General features: G+C 45.0%; 1 protein-coding gene across 1 annotated transcript in view; it reads right to left on the bottom strand.

The window, feature by feature from the left end:
* The window catches only part of LOC138249450 (olfactory receptor 51A4-like), a 73,713-nt gene that overhangs the window by 40,875 nt on the left and 15,517 nt on the right, over nucleotides 1–17,321 (bottom strand). The window contains exon 2 of the mRNA XM_069203409.1: nucleotides 12,922–13,275. Coding sequence (XP_069059510.1) covers nucleotides 12,922–13,275 — 354 coding nt within the window. The remainder of the gene's footprint in view (nucleotides 1–12,921; nucleotides 13,276–17,321) is intronic.

Genomic DNA, 17,321 nt, shown 5'->3' with positions numbered 1-17,321 from the left:
GACCTGTACAACACTGCCACCTGTGGACACTTAAGAGAATGCAGCCCATCATCCCATCATCATTTCACCCCAATAATCCTCAATACGTCTCCATTTAATGTGCAAGTGCTATTGCACGTGGGTAAAACTCTCACCTGACTGCACAACAGTCTGCAGTTGAAAGCAAGACAGCTAACTTTAAGAAATAAGTATGTGTTGTAGATCACCCTATCTGCAGGGCTGCTTGACAAAGTTTCATCCCACTTCTCTGATTAAATCTGAAAATTATGCTGATGGGGGTGGTTTATGTAGCTTTTTTGCAGTTATATGGAAAGCGCTGGCGATGTGGATCCTCATAATTCCACTGTCAGTGTAAACCACAGTCTGGTATAACCTGCAAGAATCTGTGGATATGAGATTTCATTCCATTATTACGTAACCTTGTGATTCTGCCCATATTTTTCCTCTTGTGCCTCATTTCAACTTTATGCTACAATGATGAACACGTATGTATAGAACAGGAAATTAGGACATAATTCCATGTAGGATGCCCTCGTAGGATGCACTCTCGTTTAAGGTAGGAAAACATTTAATATATATATATATATATATATATATATATATATATATATATATATATATATATATATATATATATATATATATATATATAATATATGTGTGTGTTATATATGTGTGTGTGTGTGTGTGTATATGTAAATATATATACATATATATATATATGTGTGTGTATGTGTGTGTGTGTGTGTCTGTGTTGTACATACACATTCCTATGGGTTGTATTTATGCACACCTACTTACACCTACTCACACACGTTCCACGCTCATTGAGATATACATTTCGTTCATTAAAACTAAGGCACAGCTCAGGAAGTAAACCACACCACTCTGACAATAGCCTAATGGCGACGAGCCAGGCTTAATCAGTTCGGGGCAGTAACTTACCGAAGCGAGCCATCAGCAAACATGTGAGAGATCTTGACTGAAGGAAGCGAGTGAGCATCGAACCCCTTAAGCCGTCAGTGGACCTGCAAGCAGCCGTGGGAGGGTTTATACTTCACCAGGCCTGTGCCGCCCCGGGGGCCTGGGGCCTCTTGGGGGCTGCAGGTTTATGTTCATTGCTGAAATACAGCTTGTTTGTGGACATCACCTGGCGTGAGGCTGACCGAGCATTGTGCTGCGCAATTATTCCTTTGGGGAAAATGTGGATTCAAATTCCAAGTAAATTTCACATAATCTTTAACTTTCCTTTTCAGTTTTTTTTGACCTATTTGACATTCGACTCTGAAATAGCACTGGGTAAAATATGCAGATGCTTTGAGGGTAATGACGCACGTGGAACTATATTCTCACAAGAGAGGAGGTTCTCATAATTCATAGTATGAAACAGCATCACAGGGTGCGCAGTAAAGGGAAGAAGCCCCCTCTGGAGCTAAGTGCGGGGTCCAGAGTACATCAAGCTCTGTGCAGGGGCAAAAAGCCAGCACAGCATTTCTTTTTGCAACAGTCTCTGCTTGCCATACAAGGCATGAAGCAAATAAAATGTATTCCAATGCAGCAAACATATTTTGTTTGAAAAACGAATAACCAACTGCACTGATCAAGTATTTTTTGCAGTTAAGTAGAATTTAGGTGTGCGAAAACAATTTCCATCCCCAAACTCGAGTCTTGATTCACAGGTCATGGAATTCTTGAATTTCCTGTTAAAAAAGTTTACTTACTTATGGAAGCACCTTCCAGCCAGTTTGTGTAAATTATATCATTTCCAATATGGAGGTTAGGAGCGGAATTGTGGGCGTTTATGGGTGGGAGATTTTTGTTTCTGGTGCAGCTTTCAGCTGTGCGGTGAGGCTTTGCAGAGTTCACACTGCACAACTCTGGATCAAGCAGGTGTTTGTGGGGTTTCACGTCGATTGGTGCCACATCTGGTGAAGCATTTGGTTCAGAGCTGCACAGTTTTGTGGGGCTTCACTTCACTTTGTGCCAGATCTGATGGAACCTGTTTTAAGGCAGGGCAGAGTACTTTCTGATGCCAGTCAAGGGTCCGAGACCTGCAGGGCACCTCTTTGTGGTAAGGACTCACTCCAGCAAAGGCCAGCACCAGGGCTGAGGCAGGTCCATAAAGGTCCATGCAGGTCTAATTGGTGCTGGTCACCTGGGCAGTTGGACAGAGGCGTCTGCAAGCTTGTTGTGTCCCTGTAGCTCTTACAAGGAGTCAGCCAACTAACACTTGGAGTCACTCTGGGTAGCCTGGGAACCCGGTAAGCAGGTCTGATCTTCCTTCTCAGACAGCAAGGTGGCCCCACAAGCAGCAAGGCAGCCTTTCTGGCAGCAGGTCAGTCCTTCTTTTGAATCTTCCACATCTCTAGGATTGTTCTGATGTTAGGTCTTAGAGTGCCACCTTTTATCTTCAGTGCCACCCTTTGTGTGAGGGGCAACCCTTGGCCACTTCCAAACTAGTTCTTAGAAGCTCCCCTGTCTTTTCCCGGTTTGGCTCCCAAATCTCCAGTGTGACAAAAGCAAGGGGGGGGCCTAGTGTCAGGTTCCTTTGTGTGTGCTGCAAGTAAGGCACTTTAAAAGGTAATCAGGGCTCGGGACAACTCCTGTCCAAACCTAAGCCCTCTTTGACCCTATTTATGGAAGGAAACAAAAACCCACTACAGGAGAGACAGCCCCAGTCATGTGATCCTGTCTACTGGCAGAAAGGCACTGTTGACTTGCTTACTTTCTAAAAGTGGAATTTTCTGAATTGTAACTTAAAATCTGACTGTCCCATTAAAAAAGATTTTAAGTTACAATGCATTTGAGCGAACAACTATTTTTCTCTTCTGCTCCCAATCTGGAGTTAGCACTTTATTAGGTGTAATACAGCAACCGAGTACTTGTCTATGGGAGAGGTAGCCTTACAACACTGAAAAACAAATTTAGACGTTTTTCACCACTCCCTAATGAAAAACGTATGTGCACATGCCCTACTTTTTAAATAAAATACACCCTGCCCTATAAGCCTTTGGGGCCAACCTTATGGATGATTTATAAGTATTTAAATGGAAGGCTTTGCCAGGTCCAAATGCAGGTTAAATCTGCTGTATAGGCTTCTACTTTAGTAGGTGGCACAATGAGTGCTGCAGCTCATGAGTAGCATTTGATGTATAAGTAGCACCATATACCTGGGACATCCATATATATGAAATGTACCAATCAGGTATGTACCAACTGTACCATGTTTTAGGAAAAGAGGACAAGCACATTACCTTTGGATAGCTGATAAAAAGTGCACACAGTCTTAATGTCAAAAACAATAGGATCAGCAATAGAAGGCAGAAATCTAAGGCTGACCCTGCAAAGGGGGGCCTGATCCAACATTAATTCTGAAAAAAGTAATTGACCACCCACAAACGCACATCTTTTGGTGCATTATCATGTTCAGTTAGCTTAGCACCAAAGACATACACAAACAAAAAGTAATGCTGTCCAAAGCAGGAGTAAATGCCTTTTTGTAAGAAATTCAGTTATTAGTCGAGAGGGGTGGAAGCCAGTCTAAAACAATAAACTCAATTCTTGTTGGAGTGTACCATAAAGTCATTAAACAAACCTGTGCGTACCCTTTGCTGCAATGGAACAAAAGCAATCAGGCTTAACAAAGAAGCTACACGGACCGCAGAGACTGAGATCAAGAGAATTCTCTGTCGGGTAAACATACAGGAAGTTTCCCATTTCCTTCAAGGACCACAGAGAACTATTGCTCATACGAATTTAGAGCACAGTCTTGAAAAAGCCCTAGATGGACAGCCTTGATAGGGCGAAACACTTGTTGGCTATCCCTGGCTATACTTATTGTACACAGTAAAGCGATAAAAAGGAAAACAGTAAAACTCTTGGATTGAAAAAGAATAATTTCGTCCAATCTGAGTTGGAATACCTAAATATACTATGGCTCTATCCAACTTTTGGTGGAACTATATATGGTTAACAGGAGGAAACACTCATTGCACTTCAAAACTCAATGGGACTAGGAGATGTAGTCGGCCCTATCCTCATATGAATGGCCTTGATCCTCCACACTACACTGGAGGGCATTGGTCATAGGGCCTTGAGTGTGTCGTGCCTACACTTGAATATATGAGGTTTAACAAAGTTTAATTAAATAATAAAGTGACAACACAACCCAAGAAAAAATCCACTCCAATTTAGAAAAATAGAGTAAAATTCAATAAATAGAATGGCAGCACAACCACATTAATCCAATGACTAGATCCTGAGGTATGATATGTTTTACATTTTCAGGTGAAAACAGTGTAAAAAATCACAAAGGGCCACTCCCAGTTATCTGGTTGCATTAGACCGGGGTGGAGAAACAAGTTTAGGTCAACAGCAATGGAGTGCAAGTTTAATACAGGGGGCCAGGTTAGTCTTGATGGGTAGTTACCATCTCAGGTGCACACGAGGAGTTGCCATTCACATTGGCCGAGGCCTTAAGGAGGTCATTTTCTACCCGAGAAGCAGGTAAGGCATCACAGATGGTCGCTGCTGTAGCATCAAAATCAGTTGCAAATGGAGCTCAGTGTTGTTGGTCAATGCACGCTGTCGCTCCCAGTGCGAACAGTAGGTGTTGTTGGAGCTTTGCAGGTCCCACTGAAGAATAATGCTGAAAGTCATTGCATAGTCCACTCTCGCCTCAAAGAGGTCACTTTGTGAGTGCGAGGAACCCCAAACTTCTGTATTATCACTTTGAGCTCAGGATAGGTACACCCTGATACTAGCCAAGGGACCAGGACCTAAGGGAACACCTCTTGACCTTCTTCAGCCAGCAGGGCAGTCCTTCTTTTGAATCTTCTACAGGTTCAGGATTGTTCTGATGAGAGGTTCTGAAGGGTCCACTGTTATACCTGATACCAGACTTTGTGTGGGGAATTGCCTGGCTTACTACCAAAACTGGATCTTGTCAGTTCCTCCCCTTCTTCTGGTCCTGGCTCCCGACTATGTAGGGTGACAAAGGGGCCTAGTATCAGGCCCCTTTGTGTGTGCTGAAGATATGGCCCTTTGAAGTGTAATCAGGAGTTTTGAACAAAATATTGTGTCAAGAATATTGAGGACAAAAATATTATGAAGGTAAGTTTCTATGAGTAAGCAAAGTTTTACTATACTTAAGTACAAATATAAGTACTGTTAGAAATTGAGTTTCTGGTTGACTGAGGAATGAGCCCTGGTCAAGTAGTAACCACAATTCTAGTCAGGGTGAAACACAAGCAAACCTTGAATTAACCTATGCACACCCACTGGTATGTTGGCACAGAGCAGTTAGGCTTAACTTAGAGGCAATGTGTAAAGAATTTGTAGAGCACTTCAAACAGAAAACAGTGAAAACATCACGCAAAAAGATTCCACACCAAGTTAGCAAGTTGGAAAATTATAGCTTAGTTCAGTTAATAAAACAAGACCAAAATGACACAAATTCAAAAAGTAGACTGGAGATATTTAATTTCAAAGTTTTAAATACAAATCTCACTAAGGAGCGTAAAGCGCAAATTGTAGGTATGGGGTCACACTCGACCGTGGCACAGTTAAAAGTTCTGGCTGACCCAGTTAGGCGTGCTGAACCAAAGTACCTTAAATACTAGGTTCCTGAGCATTGCAGGAATCAACGTAAAAGTTGCGCTGTGCATCAGAGACAATGCATCAGTTCCAGGAGGCAGAGAGGCTGCAAGGCGGGGTCCTGTTGCATTTATGCTGAAAATCTTGTCAACAGGACTTGCAATGTGAAGGCCAGTGTCGAGGATGCTAAGCACAGCCAGGACGATGCATCAATTACGATGAGGAATTCTGATTCAATTCTGGTGTTGCAATGCAGAGTTTTGCCATCATCGCTGAGGGTGCAGTCAATGGGCGATGCATGGAGCAAGCATTGCACAGTGGTGGTTCTGAAGACAATACATCAGCCATCAGGATGCGGGAATGCAGAAGTTATGCAAGTCATTGCAAAGGGTCCAATCCATGAAGTGGCGTTGATGCGTTGGTACTACTCAGGATTACACTGCACACCAGAAGATGTTTCGGTTCCAAAGAATTCATTGAAGGTAATGCACCTTAGGCCCACTTCCAACAGTCCAGGACTAGGGTGGCACTCTTTAGCAGGGTAGACTCACAGATGGCAGAGTCCAGGTGTATGAACAGGGTGGTTGGAAGGCTGTTATGACCCTAAGACTTCAGAGCAGGAGGGCAGCTGACTCGCCCTTAAAAATCACTTTGGGTTCTGGGTTCAAGAGAGATGCAGGTCCAATCCTTCCCACCCAGGCAAGAGGGCAGTGGGGGGAAGATGAGCACAGCAAATCAGTAGGCTGGCAGGCTACATTCCTGCAGAGTGGCAGTCCTTCAGCAGCAGCACCACAGTCCTTCTTCCTGGCTGAGTATCCACAGTTCCAGCCTGTACTGAAGTGGTGGCGTCTGAGGTCCAGTACTTATGCCAAGTGGTGCTTTTGAAGTGGGGGGGACTTTAAAGACTTGCCTTTGAAGTGTGCAGAAGTCCTCCCTTCCTGCTCTGGCTCCAGACTCCCTACAGAAGGGTATGCAGCCCTCTTTGTGGGAAGAGGGCACAGACTATTCAGGTTCAAGTGAGGCTGGGTCCATCTCCTTCCTCCTGTCCTGCCCAACATGGGAGGATGCCCATCAATTCACACCTAAGCTCCCATTATGTGTGGCTGTCTAGGAGGAATACACAAAGCCCAACTGCCAACTACCCCACACATGTGAACTTAGAAGTCACTTTCATGTATAAATAGGAAAGGTATGTGCATGGCAAAAGGATTATTTTGCCAGGTCAACATGACAGTGTACAACTTCACACACAGGCTCTATAATGGTATGCCTGAGCTATACCTGAGCCATTATTCGAGGGCAACTTAAGTGAGTAGCACAATCAGTGCTGAAGGCCCCCTAGACACAATAGTAGCATTTAGTTTAGAGGCTGTGGGTGTGTATGGTACCACTTTCCTAGGGACTTATATATAATTAAATATGCCAATTGGGGATGAACCATTATTATCATGAGAGAGCACAAACACTTTGCTACTGCATAGCAGTGGTAAAGTGAACAGAGTTATAATACCAGCAAACATGAGGTCAGAAAAGTGGACGAGGCAGGCAAAATAATTGGGTTGAAGACCACCCTAAGACTATCTGGTCTAACACATGCCCTCCCAGATGAAAGTGGGGAGAGCTATTGAAACCACTGGGAGTTCTGTTCACTAAGGCAGAAGAATCTGGAAAGACCATGACCATTGGAGTAGTCTGAACCCAGATGGTGCACCACTGTAACATTCATTCCATGTAGAGAGATGGACCATCTGGGATTTTCACCTTTGATCTGCATGAGCCATCTGAGGGGCCTGTGGTCTGTCTGAACCAGGTAGCGAGTTCTGAACAGGTCTGGTCTTATTTTCTTCAGTGCCCAAATCACAGCAACAACTTCTCTCTCAATGGCACTTCACCTCTGTTCCTGTGGAAGTAACCTCCAGCTAATGAAGGCTACCAGTTTCTCTAGGCCCTCCTCATCAAACTGTGCTAAGACCACCTATATGCCATGCTCTGAATCCTCTGTCTGCACTATGAATTTTTCGGGCTAGCCAGGAGCCTTGAATACAGGTGTTTTACATAGGCCTCTTTGAGGGTACCAAAGGCTTTTTAGAAAGCCTTTGTCAATCACCAATAAGGGTGCCTCTTTGAAGTCAGCTTTATTAAAGAGGCAACAATGGCTCCATATCCCTTAATAAACCCACTGTAGTATCCTCTGAGGCCAAGGAATGCACTCACCTACATCTGACTTTTAGGTGGTTGCCAAGCCATGATACTCTCAATCCAGGCCTGGAGGGGCTGTACCTTGCTCCCACCTACCAGATGACCCAGATAAACTATAGAACCCTGCCCTATCTGGCACCCACTGGCCTTGATATTCGGGTCTGCCAATTGCAGATCCTGAAGCACCTTCCGAAGGTGGTGCAGGTGTTCCTCCCGGCTGGAACTGTGGACTGCAATGTCATCAAGGTAGGCACCACCAAATGCCTCCTTTCCAGCAAGGACCAACCCTGTTAACCAACCTCTAAAAGGTGGCAGGAACATTCATCAAGCCAAAGGGCATCACCCAAGATTTGAAATGGCCCTTTGGGGTTGAGAATGTTGATCTTTTTTTGTCCCCTCTGTCTGAGCGATCTGCCAGTACCATGAAGTACTGTAGAATCTAGCAGAACCCAGCCATGTTGATGAGCTCATCTGCTCAGGGGAAGGGATGTGTATCAGTCCTGGTGATAAAATTGAGTCCCTCAGAAGGCTCAATCACACAGGTGTGTGAGTCTGGGGTGATAGAGAAAAGAGAGGCAAATTGTCTCAATAAATGGTAACAGTTGCTCTGCTGCTCTGGGGTCAGGGTAGGAGAGAGGTTAACCTTTCACTGACCCATGATGTTCTTTGGCAGATAGAAGGTCTGGGAGGGGCTCACGCTCCTCTTCCACACCCTCATCTGTCACCAGGAGCATCCTCACTTTGGACGTCTTGAAGTGAGGCTTGAAGTGATTCACGTGGAACACCCTTAGGAGGTTTCTAGGGGTCTGAAGATCTCACAAGTAGATGGACTCCACCTTCTGCTCTTCCACCTTGTATGGGCCCATCCAGTGAACCTGGAGAGCTTTGGGCCCCTCAGGTTCCATGAGCCATACTTTCTGGCCAGACTGACATCCCAGCCTTGACAGGCCTCAAGGTTGCTTTTTGTCTGTTCCCAGAATTGGTGCATCTGGTTGCAGAGGCCCAGCATGCAGCTGACCACATCTGGGAGGGGAGGTTCCTGAGAGCTAACTCCCGCTCCTTCCTGACAAGACTCAGAGGTCTCCTATTTGGGTGGTCATTCAGGAATAGGACAAAGCCAAATCCGACTCCTTTCTGTGGCACCTCCCTGTAGGCAAATAGAAGTAATGGAAGGAGGAAGCTCCAATTATGGGTCATGGGCTCAGGCAGACCCATTATCATGCCCTTTCAAGGTCTTGTTGAATCTCTCCACAAGACCATTGGTTTGGGGGTGATAGGTTGTGGTGAACATGTAAGTTACCCACACTTATCCTACATGGACTTCATGTACACAGACATGAAGTTAGTGCCTGTTGAGACGGACCACTCACCTGAAAGGCAGGATGTCTGCAGGGGCGATGGTATGCCCCCGATCTCCTGGAACACCTCTCGGCACTTCCTGGTGGACACAGAAACCCCGGCAGGTGTCCCAAAAGGAAAGAGGGAGTGGAAGAGAAAGAGATGAAACACTGCTACGTCTTGCCGATCCAGCCAGGCACCCTGTATCTTCGGGGGGGCAGGTCGTTGTTGACAGAGTGATAGTAGAGTTAGTGCACTCAACTTCCTCAAAACGGAATCCCTCTTTCTTGATATGGGCACGGGAGTGGTAGAAGAACACCAGGATGCTCCAACACTTTTCTTGGATAATAATAACTGTTGGCACAATTACTAACACTGCATTACCAAAAACCCAAACTGAGTACCATAACAATAAGTACTGCGACACTAGGGCTGGCTTCACAGAGATTCAATGTTGCACAGTATAATTAGAACTGTGGTTGCACTTATCATGCACAAGAAAGATAAACAAGGGCATTAATTATATCACATATACATTTCCTGCATGCATAGGGTTAACCTAAAAGGAACAAAAACAATCCAAGAAATACAAATGTCCACTCTGGGTTTAAACAGTTAGGGTGGCACAGTTTGGTTTGGTTTCACTGTGTGTGTGAAAAACCCTTTAAAAGCAAATTCCTCAAACCTGAAACACAAGCATGAATGACACAATTTAAATCCAAGAGTTATGCTATTAGAGAAAGAAAAGTCATGTAAATGCTCTTTTAAAATTGCACTGTCACTTTTTGTAGTACTTGAGCTCAAGCAGATTTCCCTGAAGCACATTTAGGCAAGTAACTACAATAATAGTGTAGAATGTTCAGAACTGCATTTGTCTCTTCAAGATAAGCACTCTGCCAAAATACAAGGTCTGAAATACACCAGCTGTTCTAGGAAAGCACGGCGCTCGAAGAACAACCTCCTTGGAGAATACTAGTCACTAAGCTGCAGTCCTTTCTAGAGTGCTGGAGGAATGCCTAGTGTCAGCTGGAACAGGAACAAAGGAAAGAATTGCCTCAAAAGTCCTGAATACGAGGGTGACAGCAGGGGCTGGACTGCCAAATCAGATGCTGAGATCAGGAAGCAAAACTAAGTCAATCAGGGAGGCATGCTTCACTCTGCTATTAATAGCCAATCAGGAAAGCAGTTGAGTTTCCACATGGGGATGAGTCACCACACCCAATTAGAAGCACGTCTACACCACACCCAATTAGAAGCACATGTCTACACCTGCTCACATTAGCAAACAAGCATTGGTAAAACAAGCATTGATAAAACCAATTGTGTGACACAGCACATTATGTTTACTTAGAAACATGGAGGTTTAACCAAGAACAGAGATATGATTTAACCCTAATCACTGGGGATGCTGACAGATAACGCAGGAGGCACCTTGCGGATTTCTGACAGTCCTACCCCCCAAGGACCCCCTCAAAGGATGGGGCTTGGAAGGGTGCAGGAGATGGACTTTTTAGTAAGACGTGGAACATGAACTGTGGACGCGGGTTCCCAGGAATTGTCCTCAGGCCCATAGCCTTTCCAAGCCAATAAATAGTGTAAAACACCATGGACGCACCTGGAGTCAAGAATTTTGGCCACTTCAAATTCCCATTGCCCGTGTACTTTTACCAGGGGAGGTTGTGGGGCATCGCGGGTATCAGGGGAATAGGGATGGAGTAACGACACATGAAACATGGGGTGTACCTTGAAATCATCTGGCAATGTCAGTTCTACTACCACAGGATTGATGATTTTGGCAATAGGAAAGGGGCCTAGAAATTGGGGGTTTAATTTTCTGGATCCTGCAAGATGGAGATTTTTTGATGAGAGCCACACCTGATCTCTTATCTGATAAGAGGGAGCAGGTCTCCTTCTTTTGTCTGTTTGTTTTTTTACTTGAGCTTGGTAGAGTTTTAAATTGTGTTGTGCTTGTTTTTGAATCTCCTATAACTCTTTATGGTGTTTCTGTACTGATGGGACTCTTGTGGATGTTTGGGACCCAGTTATAGGTAGCATTCCTGTGTGAGGATCCAAACAAACAGTAAAATGGGGACACTCCTGTAGCCATGTGTACACTGTTGTTATATACAAATTCAACAAGAGTTACAGCCTTATCCCACTCAGTAGACCATATGTCAATGTAACATCTCAGGAGTTGCTCTGGCGATTGGTTGGCATGTTCCATCTGCCCATCCATTTGTGGATGATATGCAGAGGGCAAGCGGACGTCCATACCTACAGAGGAACAGAAGCTACACCAAAACCGCAAAATAAATTGGGGGCTACGATCGGAAACAATTGTGGTGGCCAACCCATGAAGCCGTACAAAGTGTTGGACAAACAAACCAGAGAGCTTGGAAGCCGTAGAGAGGCATTTTAATGGAACAAAATGAGCCATTTTAGTTAGGTAATCTACAACCACCCATATGACAGTGTGTCCATTGGAAGTTGGGAGATCAGAAATAAAATCCATACTTATGGTATGCCATGGGGCCTCCAGAATTGGCATGGAAAGTAACAATCCTCTGGCTGGAGTATGTGGGGTTTTAGCCCGAACACAGGTGAAACAAGTCTGGACATAGCTTCTGACATCCTGCACAAGTGTGGGCCACCAAAACCATCTTTGACAGAGATCTAACATCTTTTTCTCACCCGGGTGACCTGCAAGGACAGAATCATGTCGCCAGTGTAACACTGTATCCCGTAATTCTTTGGTAGGGACGTACAACTGATCCGCATGGTATAGTAAACCCTCTTTTTCATACACATCAGTTGAACAGGGAACCTTGTGTTGGGCTACCCGTATTTTCTCAAGGAACTCTTGGGAAGTGCACACAGCCATGATTTCTTGTGGGGGTATAATGCTTCTGACCTGTTCTAGAGCAACATCAGAGGAGAAACCCATCCTAGACAGCGTGTCTGATTTTTGTTGTGTAGTATAGGGCCTATAGGTGATTACGAAGTCAAACTCATTAAAGAATAGAAGCCAGCGTAATTGACGAGGTGTCAGGTCCTTGGTCGCTTGAAAAAACTGTAAATTATGGTGATCTCTTTAAATAGTTACGGTGTGTCTATCTCCTAGTAGGTGGTGATGCCATTCCTGGAAGGCAAGCTTGATGGCCAGAAATTCCCACTCCGTCACTGTGTAATTTTGCTCTGCGGGTAGCAATTTCTTTGAGAAGTAAGCTACTGGATGGAACTGCCCAGACTCAGGGTCTCGTTGGCACAAGACACCACCCACTGCCATTTGGGAAGCATCTCTGCTTCCACAAAAAGTGACTGAGCCGGATCGGGATAATGGAGAATGGGTGCTTCAGTGAATGTGTTTTTAAGATTTAGGAAGGCTTTCTCAGCTTCTGCATCCCAGAGGAACTTAACCCCCTTTCATAGGAGACGAGTTATGGGAGATACCACAGTAGAAAAGTGGGGTATAAATCTCCGATAAAAATTTGCAAAGCCCAAAAACTGTTGCACTTCCTTGATGGATCTTGGGCTACCCAATCCAGGATGGCCTGTATCTTGGACCTATCTATGGAAATTCCATCGGGAGTGATCACATATGCCAGGAATTCTAGAGTTGTACTGTGAAAATTTTTTTTTCCAGCTTGGCGAAGAGATTATGCTCACAAAGCCATTCTGAAACCGCACTTACATGCCCTATATGTTCCTCAGTAGAAGACGAATAGATCAAAATATTGTCTGTGCATACCACTACTAAGCGTATGTCACCCTGGAATTTTTCTCCCTTACGTTCACTCAAGCGGTGACCCAATCGTACCACCAGGTCAATGAATTTGGAACACTCCGTAAGAGGTTCCACAATTTGGGCTAGAACATCCTTGAGATCGTCCCGAAGGCCACGATAGAAGAGGGAGGTCCTCTTCTCCTCGGGCCACTCAGTCTCTGCCACCAACTGATTGAAAAAGGTGATAGGGAACAGTAGATCCTTGTTTCCCTGGCGCAAATTCAGCAACTGATTGTCACTGGCTTGCACGAAGAGATGTTTGGCAAACAGTTTGCGCAAGACTTCCTTGAACCGGTTGAAATCATAGAGTATATGGTCATTGCACTTCACCAGCGGAATAGACCAATTAGCTGCATTTGCTCCCAAATAAGAGATAATAAAAAGCTACCTTTGCAGCATTGTTGGGGAATGTAGCTGCCCAACACAAAAACTGTAGCTGGCATTGGTTGAGAAAAATGTTGAACTTGGCACTAGCTCCAAAAAACCTTTCTGGATGAGCTAAGGGCACAGGGGTTGGTGTTATGACCATTAACTGCATGGGTTGTGTGGTGGAAGTTGTTGGGTCTAGGAACATGATTAGATGGGTCAAACTGAGGGGCCTGTAGTACTGGAGATTTTTGTTTTAGTTTGACTCCTCCCCAGGGGGTGTCTTGTGGTTTATACCGCTGTAGTTCAGTGTACAACTCCAGGTTCTCTTGCTTTAGGGAAATAACTTTCTTCTGTAATCCTGCTAGGGCCCTAGTTAAGTCTTATAAGGATGGAGCATCCTGATCAGCTGGTAAGGCCTGTGCTAAACCTTTGAAAGTACCCATTGAGGAATCCCTCTCCCAGGCAGCCCTGCATGTTGTGGATTGGCTTTATGTCGAGACCAGACACTCACCTGAAAAGCAGGATGTCTGCAGGGGTGATGGTATGCCCCGACCTGCTGGAACACCTCTCAGCACTTCCTGGTGGACACAGAAACCCCGACAGGTGTCCCAAAAGGAAAGGGGGTAAGGAAGAGAAAGAGACAAAACACTGTCACGTCTTGCTAGTCCAGCCAGGCACCCTATATCTTTGGGGGGGCAGGTCGTTGATGACAGAGTGATAGTGCACTCAACTTCCTCGAAACTGAATCTCTCTTTCTTGATATGGGTACAGGAGCGGTAGAAGAACACCGGGATGCTCCTACACTTTTCTTGGATAATAATAACTGTTGGCACAGTTACTAACAATGCATTACCAAAAACCCAAACTGAGTACCATAACAATAAGTACTGCAACACTAGGGCTGGCTTCACAGAGATTCACTGTTGCACACTATAATTAGAACTGTGGTTGCACTTATGATGCACAAGAAAGACAAACAAGGGTATTAATTATATCACACATTACTTTCCTGCATGCATAGGGTTAAACTAAAAGGAACAAAAACAATCAAAGAAATAAAAATGTCCACTTTGGGTTTAAACAGTTAGGGTGCCACAGTTTGGTTTGGTTTCACTGTGTGTGTAAAAAAACCCTTAAAAAGCAAATTCCTCAAAATTGAAACACAGGCATGAATGACACAATTTAAATCTAAGAGTTATGCTATTAGAGAAAGAAAAGTCATGTAAATGCTCTTTTAAAATAGCACTGTCACTTTTTGTAGTACCCGAGCTCAAGCAGATTTCCTGAAGAACATTTAGGCAAGTAACTACAATAATAATGTAGAATGTTCAGAAATGCAATTGTTTCTTCAAGATAAGCACTCTCCCAAAAAACGAGGTCTGAAATACACCAGCTGTTCTAGGAAAGCACGGCGCTCGAAGAACAAACTCCTTTGAGAATACTAGTCACTTAGCTGCAGTCCTTTACGGAGTGCTGGAGTAATGCCTGGTGTCAGCTGGTACAGGAACGAAGAAAATAATTGCCTCAAAGTCCTGAATATGAGGATGACAACATGGGCTGGACTGCCAAATCAGATGCTGAGATCAGGAAGCACAACAAAGCCAAGCAGGGAGGCATGCTTCACTCTGCTATTTATAGCCAATCAGGAAAGCAGTTGAGTTTCCACATGAGGATGTGTCACCACACCCAATTAGAAGCACATGTCTACACCTGCTCACATTAGCAAACAAGCATTGGTAAAACAGGCATTGATGAAACAAATTGTGTAACACAGCACATTATGTTTACTTAGAAACATTAAGGTTTAACAAAGAACAGAGATATGATTTAACCCTAATCCCTGGGGATGCTGACAGATAGCACAGGAGACACCTGGGGGATTCCTGACAGTGCCGGTGTCAGACACTGTCTTCTCGGGGAATCTCACATGGGTAAAAATCCCCATCAGAGATCTAGCCACCATGGGTGTAGACACTGACTACAGAGGGGTGGCTTCTGGTTAGCTGGCGGTATGATCCACCAAGACCAGGACAAACTGATTTTCCTAAGGCTATCTTGGGGTCCAATGATGTTGATGCCTAGTAGGCCCTTTCAGAGGGAATGCCAATGATGGATAATGTGGCAAGGGGAGCTTTATGCTTTTCTCCTGACTTCCCAGTGGCCTGGTATGTGGGACAGGACCCACAAAATGCATTTGAGATGTTCTTCATCCAGGACCAATAAAAGTGGGCGGCAAGCCTGGCAAAGATCTTGTCTTTCACTAAATGTCCTGCCAGGGGAATATCATGAGCCATACCCAGCAGGATAGTCCAGTACCTCTGTGGGACCACCAGTACATAGACTGCCCCATAATAAGGAGCCTAAGGCTCATTATATATGAGGCCATTCTCTTAATAGTAGTTATTCCAAGAACCTCAAGAGTGTGCCTGGGGGAAGCTCTTTTAGCTTCAGTGTCTCTAAACTCTGGAACTCCCTGCCCTCTGATCTAGGACTGGAAAGTTCTGAACAGCTTTCCATATGAAACTTAAGACATGTTTTGTTAGGCAGTCATAACTGCTAATCCTTGGCCTAGGGTGGGGGGCTGCTGTCTCCACTTTTAGTGCTGGGACACTCCATTGGAGTAACCATGCACTTTATAAATTACTTAATTTATTTATTTATTAGGTGATCACCAGAGGCATCACCTTCTGCCTTGGATGCAGCTTCCCACCTCAAGCACTCTAGAGTTGGACACTCTTTCTGTGACTTACAGAATTCTTCCCTGGAGGGCCCATCCTCAACTTTCTAGTCAGAAAACTCAGGCAGGTCACCCAGGGCAGCTATGTCCTCCCCGATTGGTTTGGGGTCCTCCTCCTCAGGGGTCCCATCAACCTTTACTGTGAGAACTTCAGGGGCTGGTTTCCAGTGTCCCTTGCCTGTCGTTCTTGGCAGCTGTTTGGGCCATTGGTCCAGGCTCCAAAAGCCACACAATCTACCCAGGATTGGTTGGCAAGCTCCTGGCTGCCCCTGAACCTTTGGCAATACTTTTCAGGGGCAGCACAATTTTTGCAAGTAACATGGGTTTTATGAGAATGTACTTGGTTTGGTCCCAAACCTCTAGTGATAGAAGTGTACCTCACCCCACAGTAGGCATGTGTTTCCACAGACAAGCCTCCCCCAGTGCTCCTCTGGGACCTTGTGGATTCCCAGGGCTACCTTGTAGGCAGAAAACCTTTTGTCTTTGTCATCTCCCACCACATGACTGGGCACCAGATCCTTAGGTTTGCAAACTCTTTTGTCTCCATCAAACCTTTTTGGTATGCTGCCACCATCACTGCCGAAATATGCCTGCCTAGCTTCAATGTCCAGCTCTTTCAGACTCAGAATCATATGTACAAGGAGCTTGTGCCACTGCTGTGTAATTTTTTATGATGCATCGTAGGCACATTCCATGTTACATGTTTACAAAGTGATGCATTAGGCCCAATGCGTCACTTTCTGCTGGCCTGCATCAGATTTTTCCTGCTCCTGAACCGGCTGTGTCACAACACATTAAACATATGCAAGGTAGCCGTTCCTCCAAAAACCACAATGCAGAACTGATGCATTGACATGTATGAGTTTATGAGAAAGTGACACATCGTAGGCAACCGGCATGCATAACCGAAAATGTGTCAACATTTCTGTGCATCAGCAACTCAAACATGAGAAATGACGCATTGGCACTGGGATATAAACAGAACATACCCAAAGCTCTTTGGCAAGCTCATCTATGCCATAGAGCAGCCTCTACTGCAGCATCAGAGCAGCAAGAAGGCCACCACCACCTCCACCATGAAGGCAGTGCAGAAGAAAAGAGCATGTACACTACTAGGAGACTACCATCATAAGCCTCAGGGAGGAGGACATCATCACCTACTATAAGCTCAGGAGGGAGCCAATCATCCAGCTCCTGAACCTGATTGCAGCAAGGCTGCAGACAACATCACAGAGGTGCACCAACATCCCTATGCAGGCCAAGCTGTTGGCAGTCCTCCACATGCTGGCATCTGGGTCA

This window comes from Pleurodeles waltl, chromosome 8 (assembly GCF_031143425.1).
Source record: "Pleurodeles waltl isolate 20211129_DDA chromosome 8, aPleWal1.hap1.20221129, whole genome shotgun sequence".
Taxonomy (NCBI): Eukaryota; Metazoa; Chordata; class Amphibia; order Caudata; family Salamandridae; genus Pleurodeles; species Pleurodeles waltl.
The sequence above is the reverse complement of the archived record's forward strand: the minus strand, read 5'-3'. Positions and strand labels throughout refer to the sequence as shown.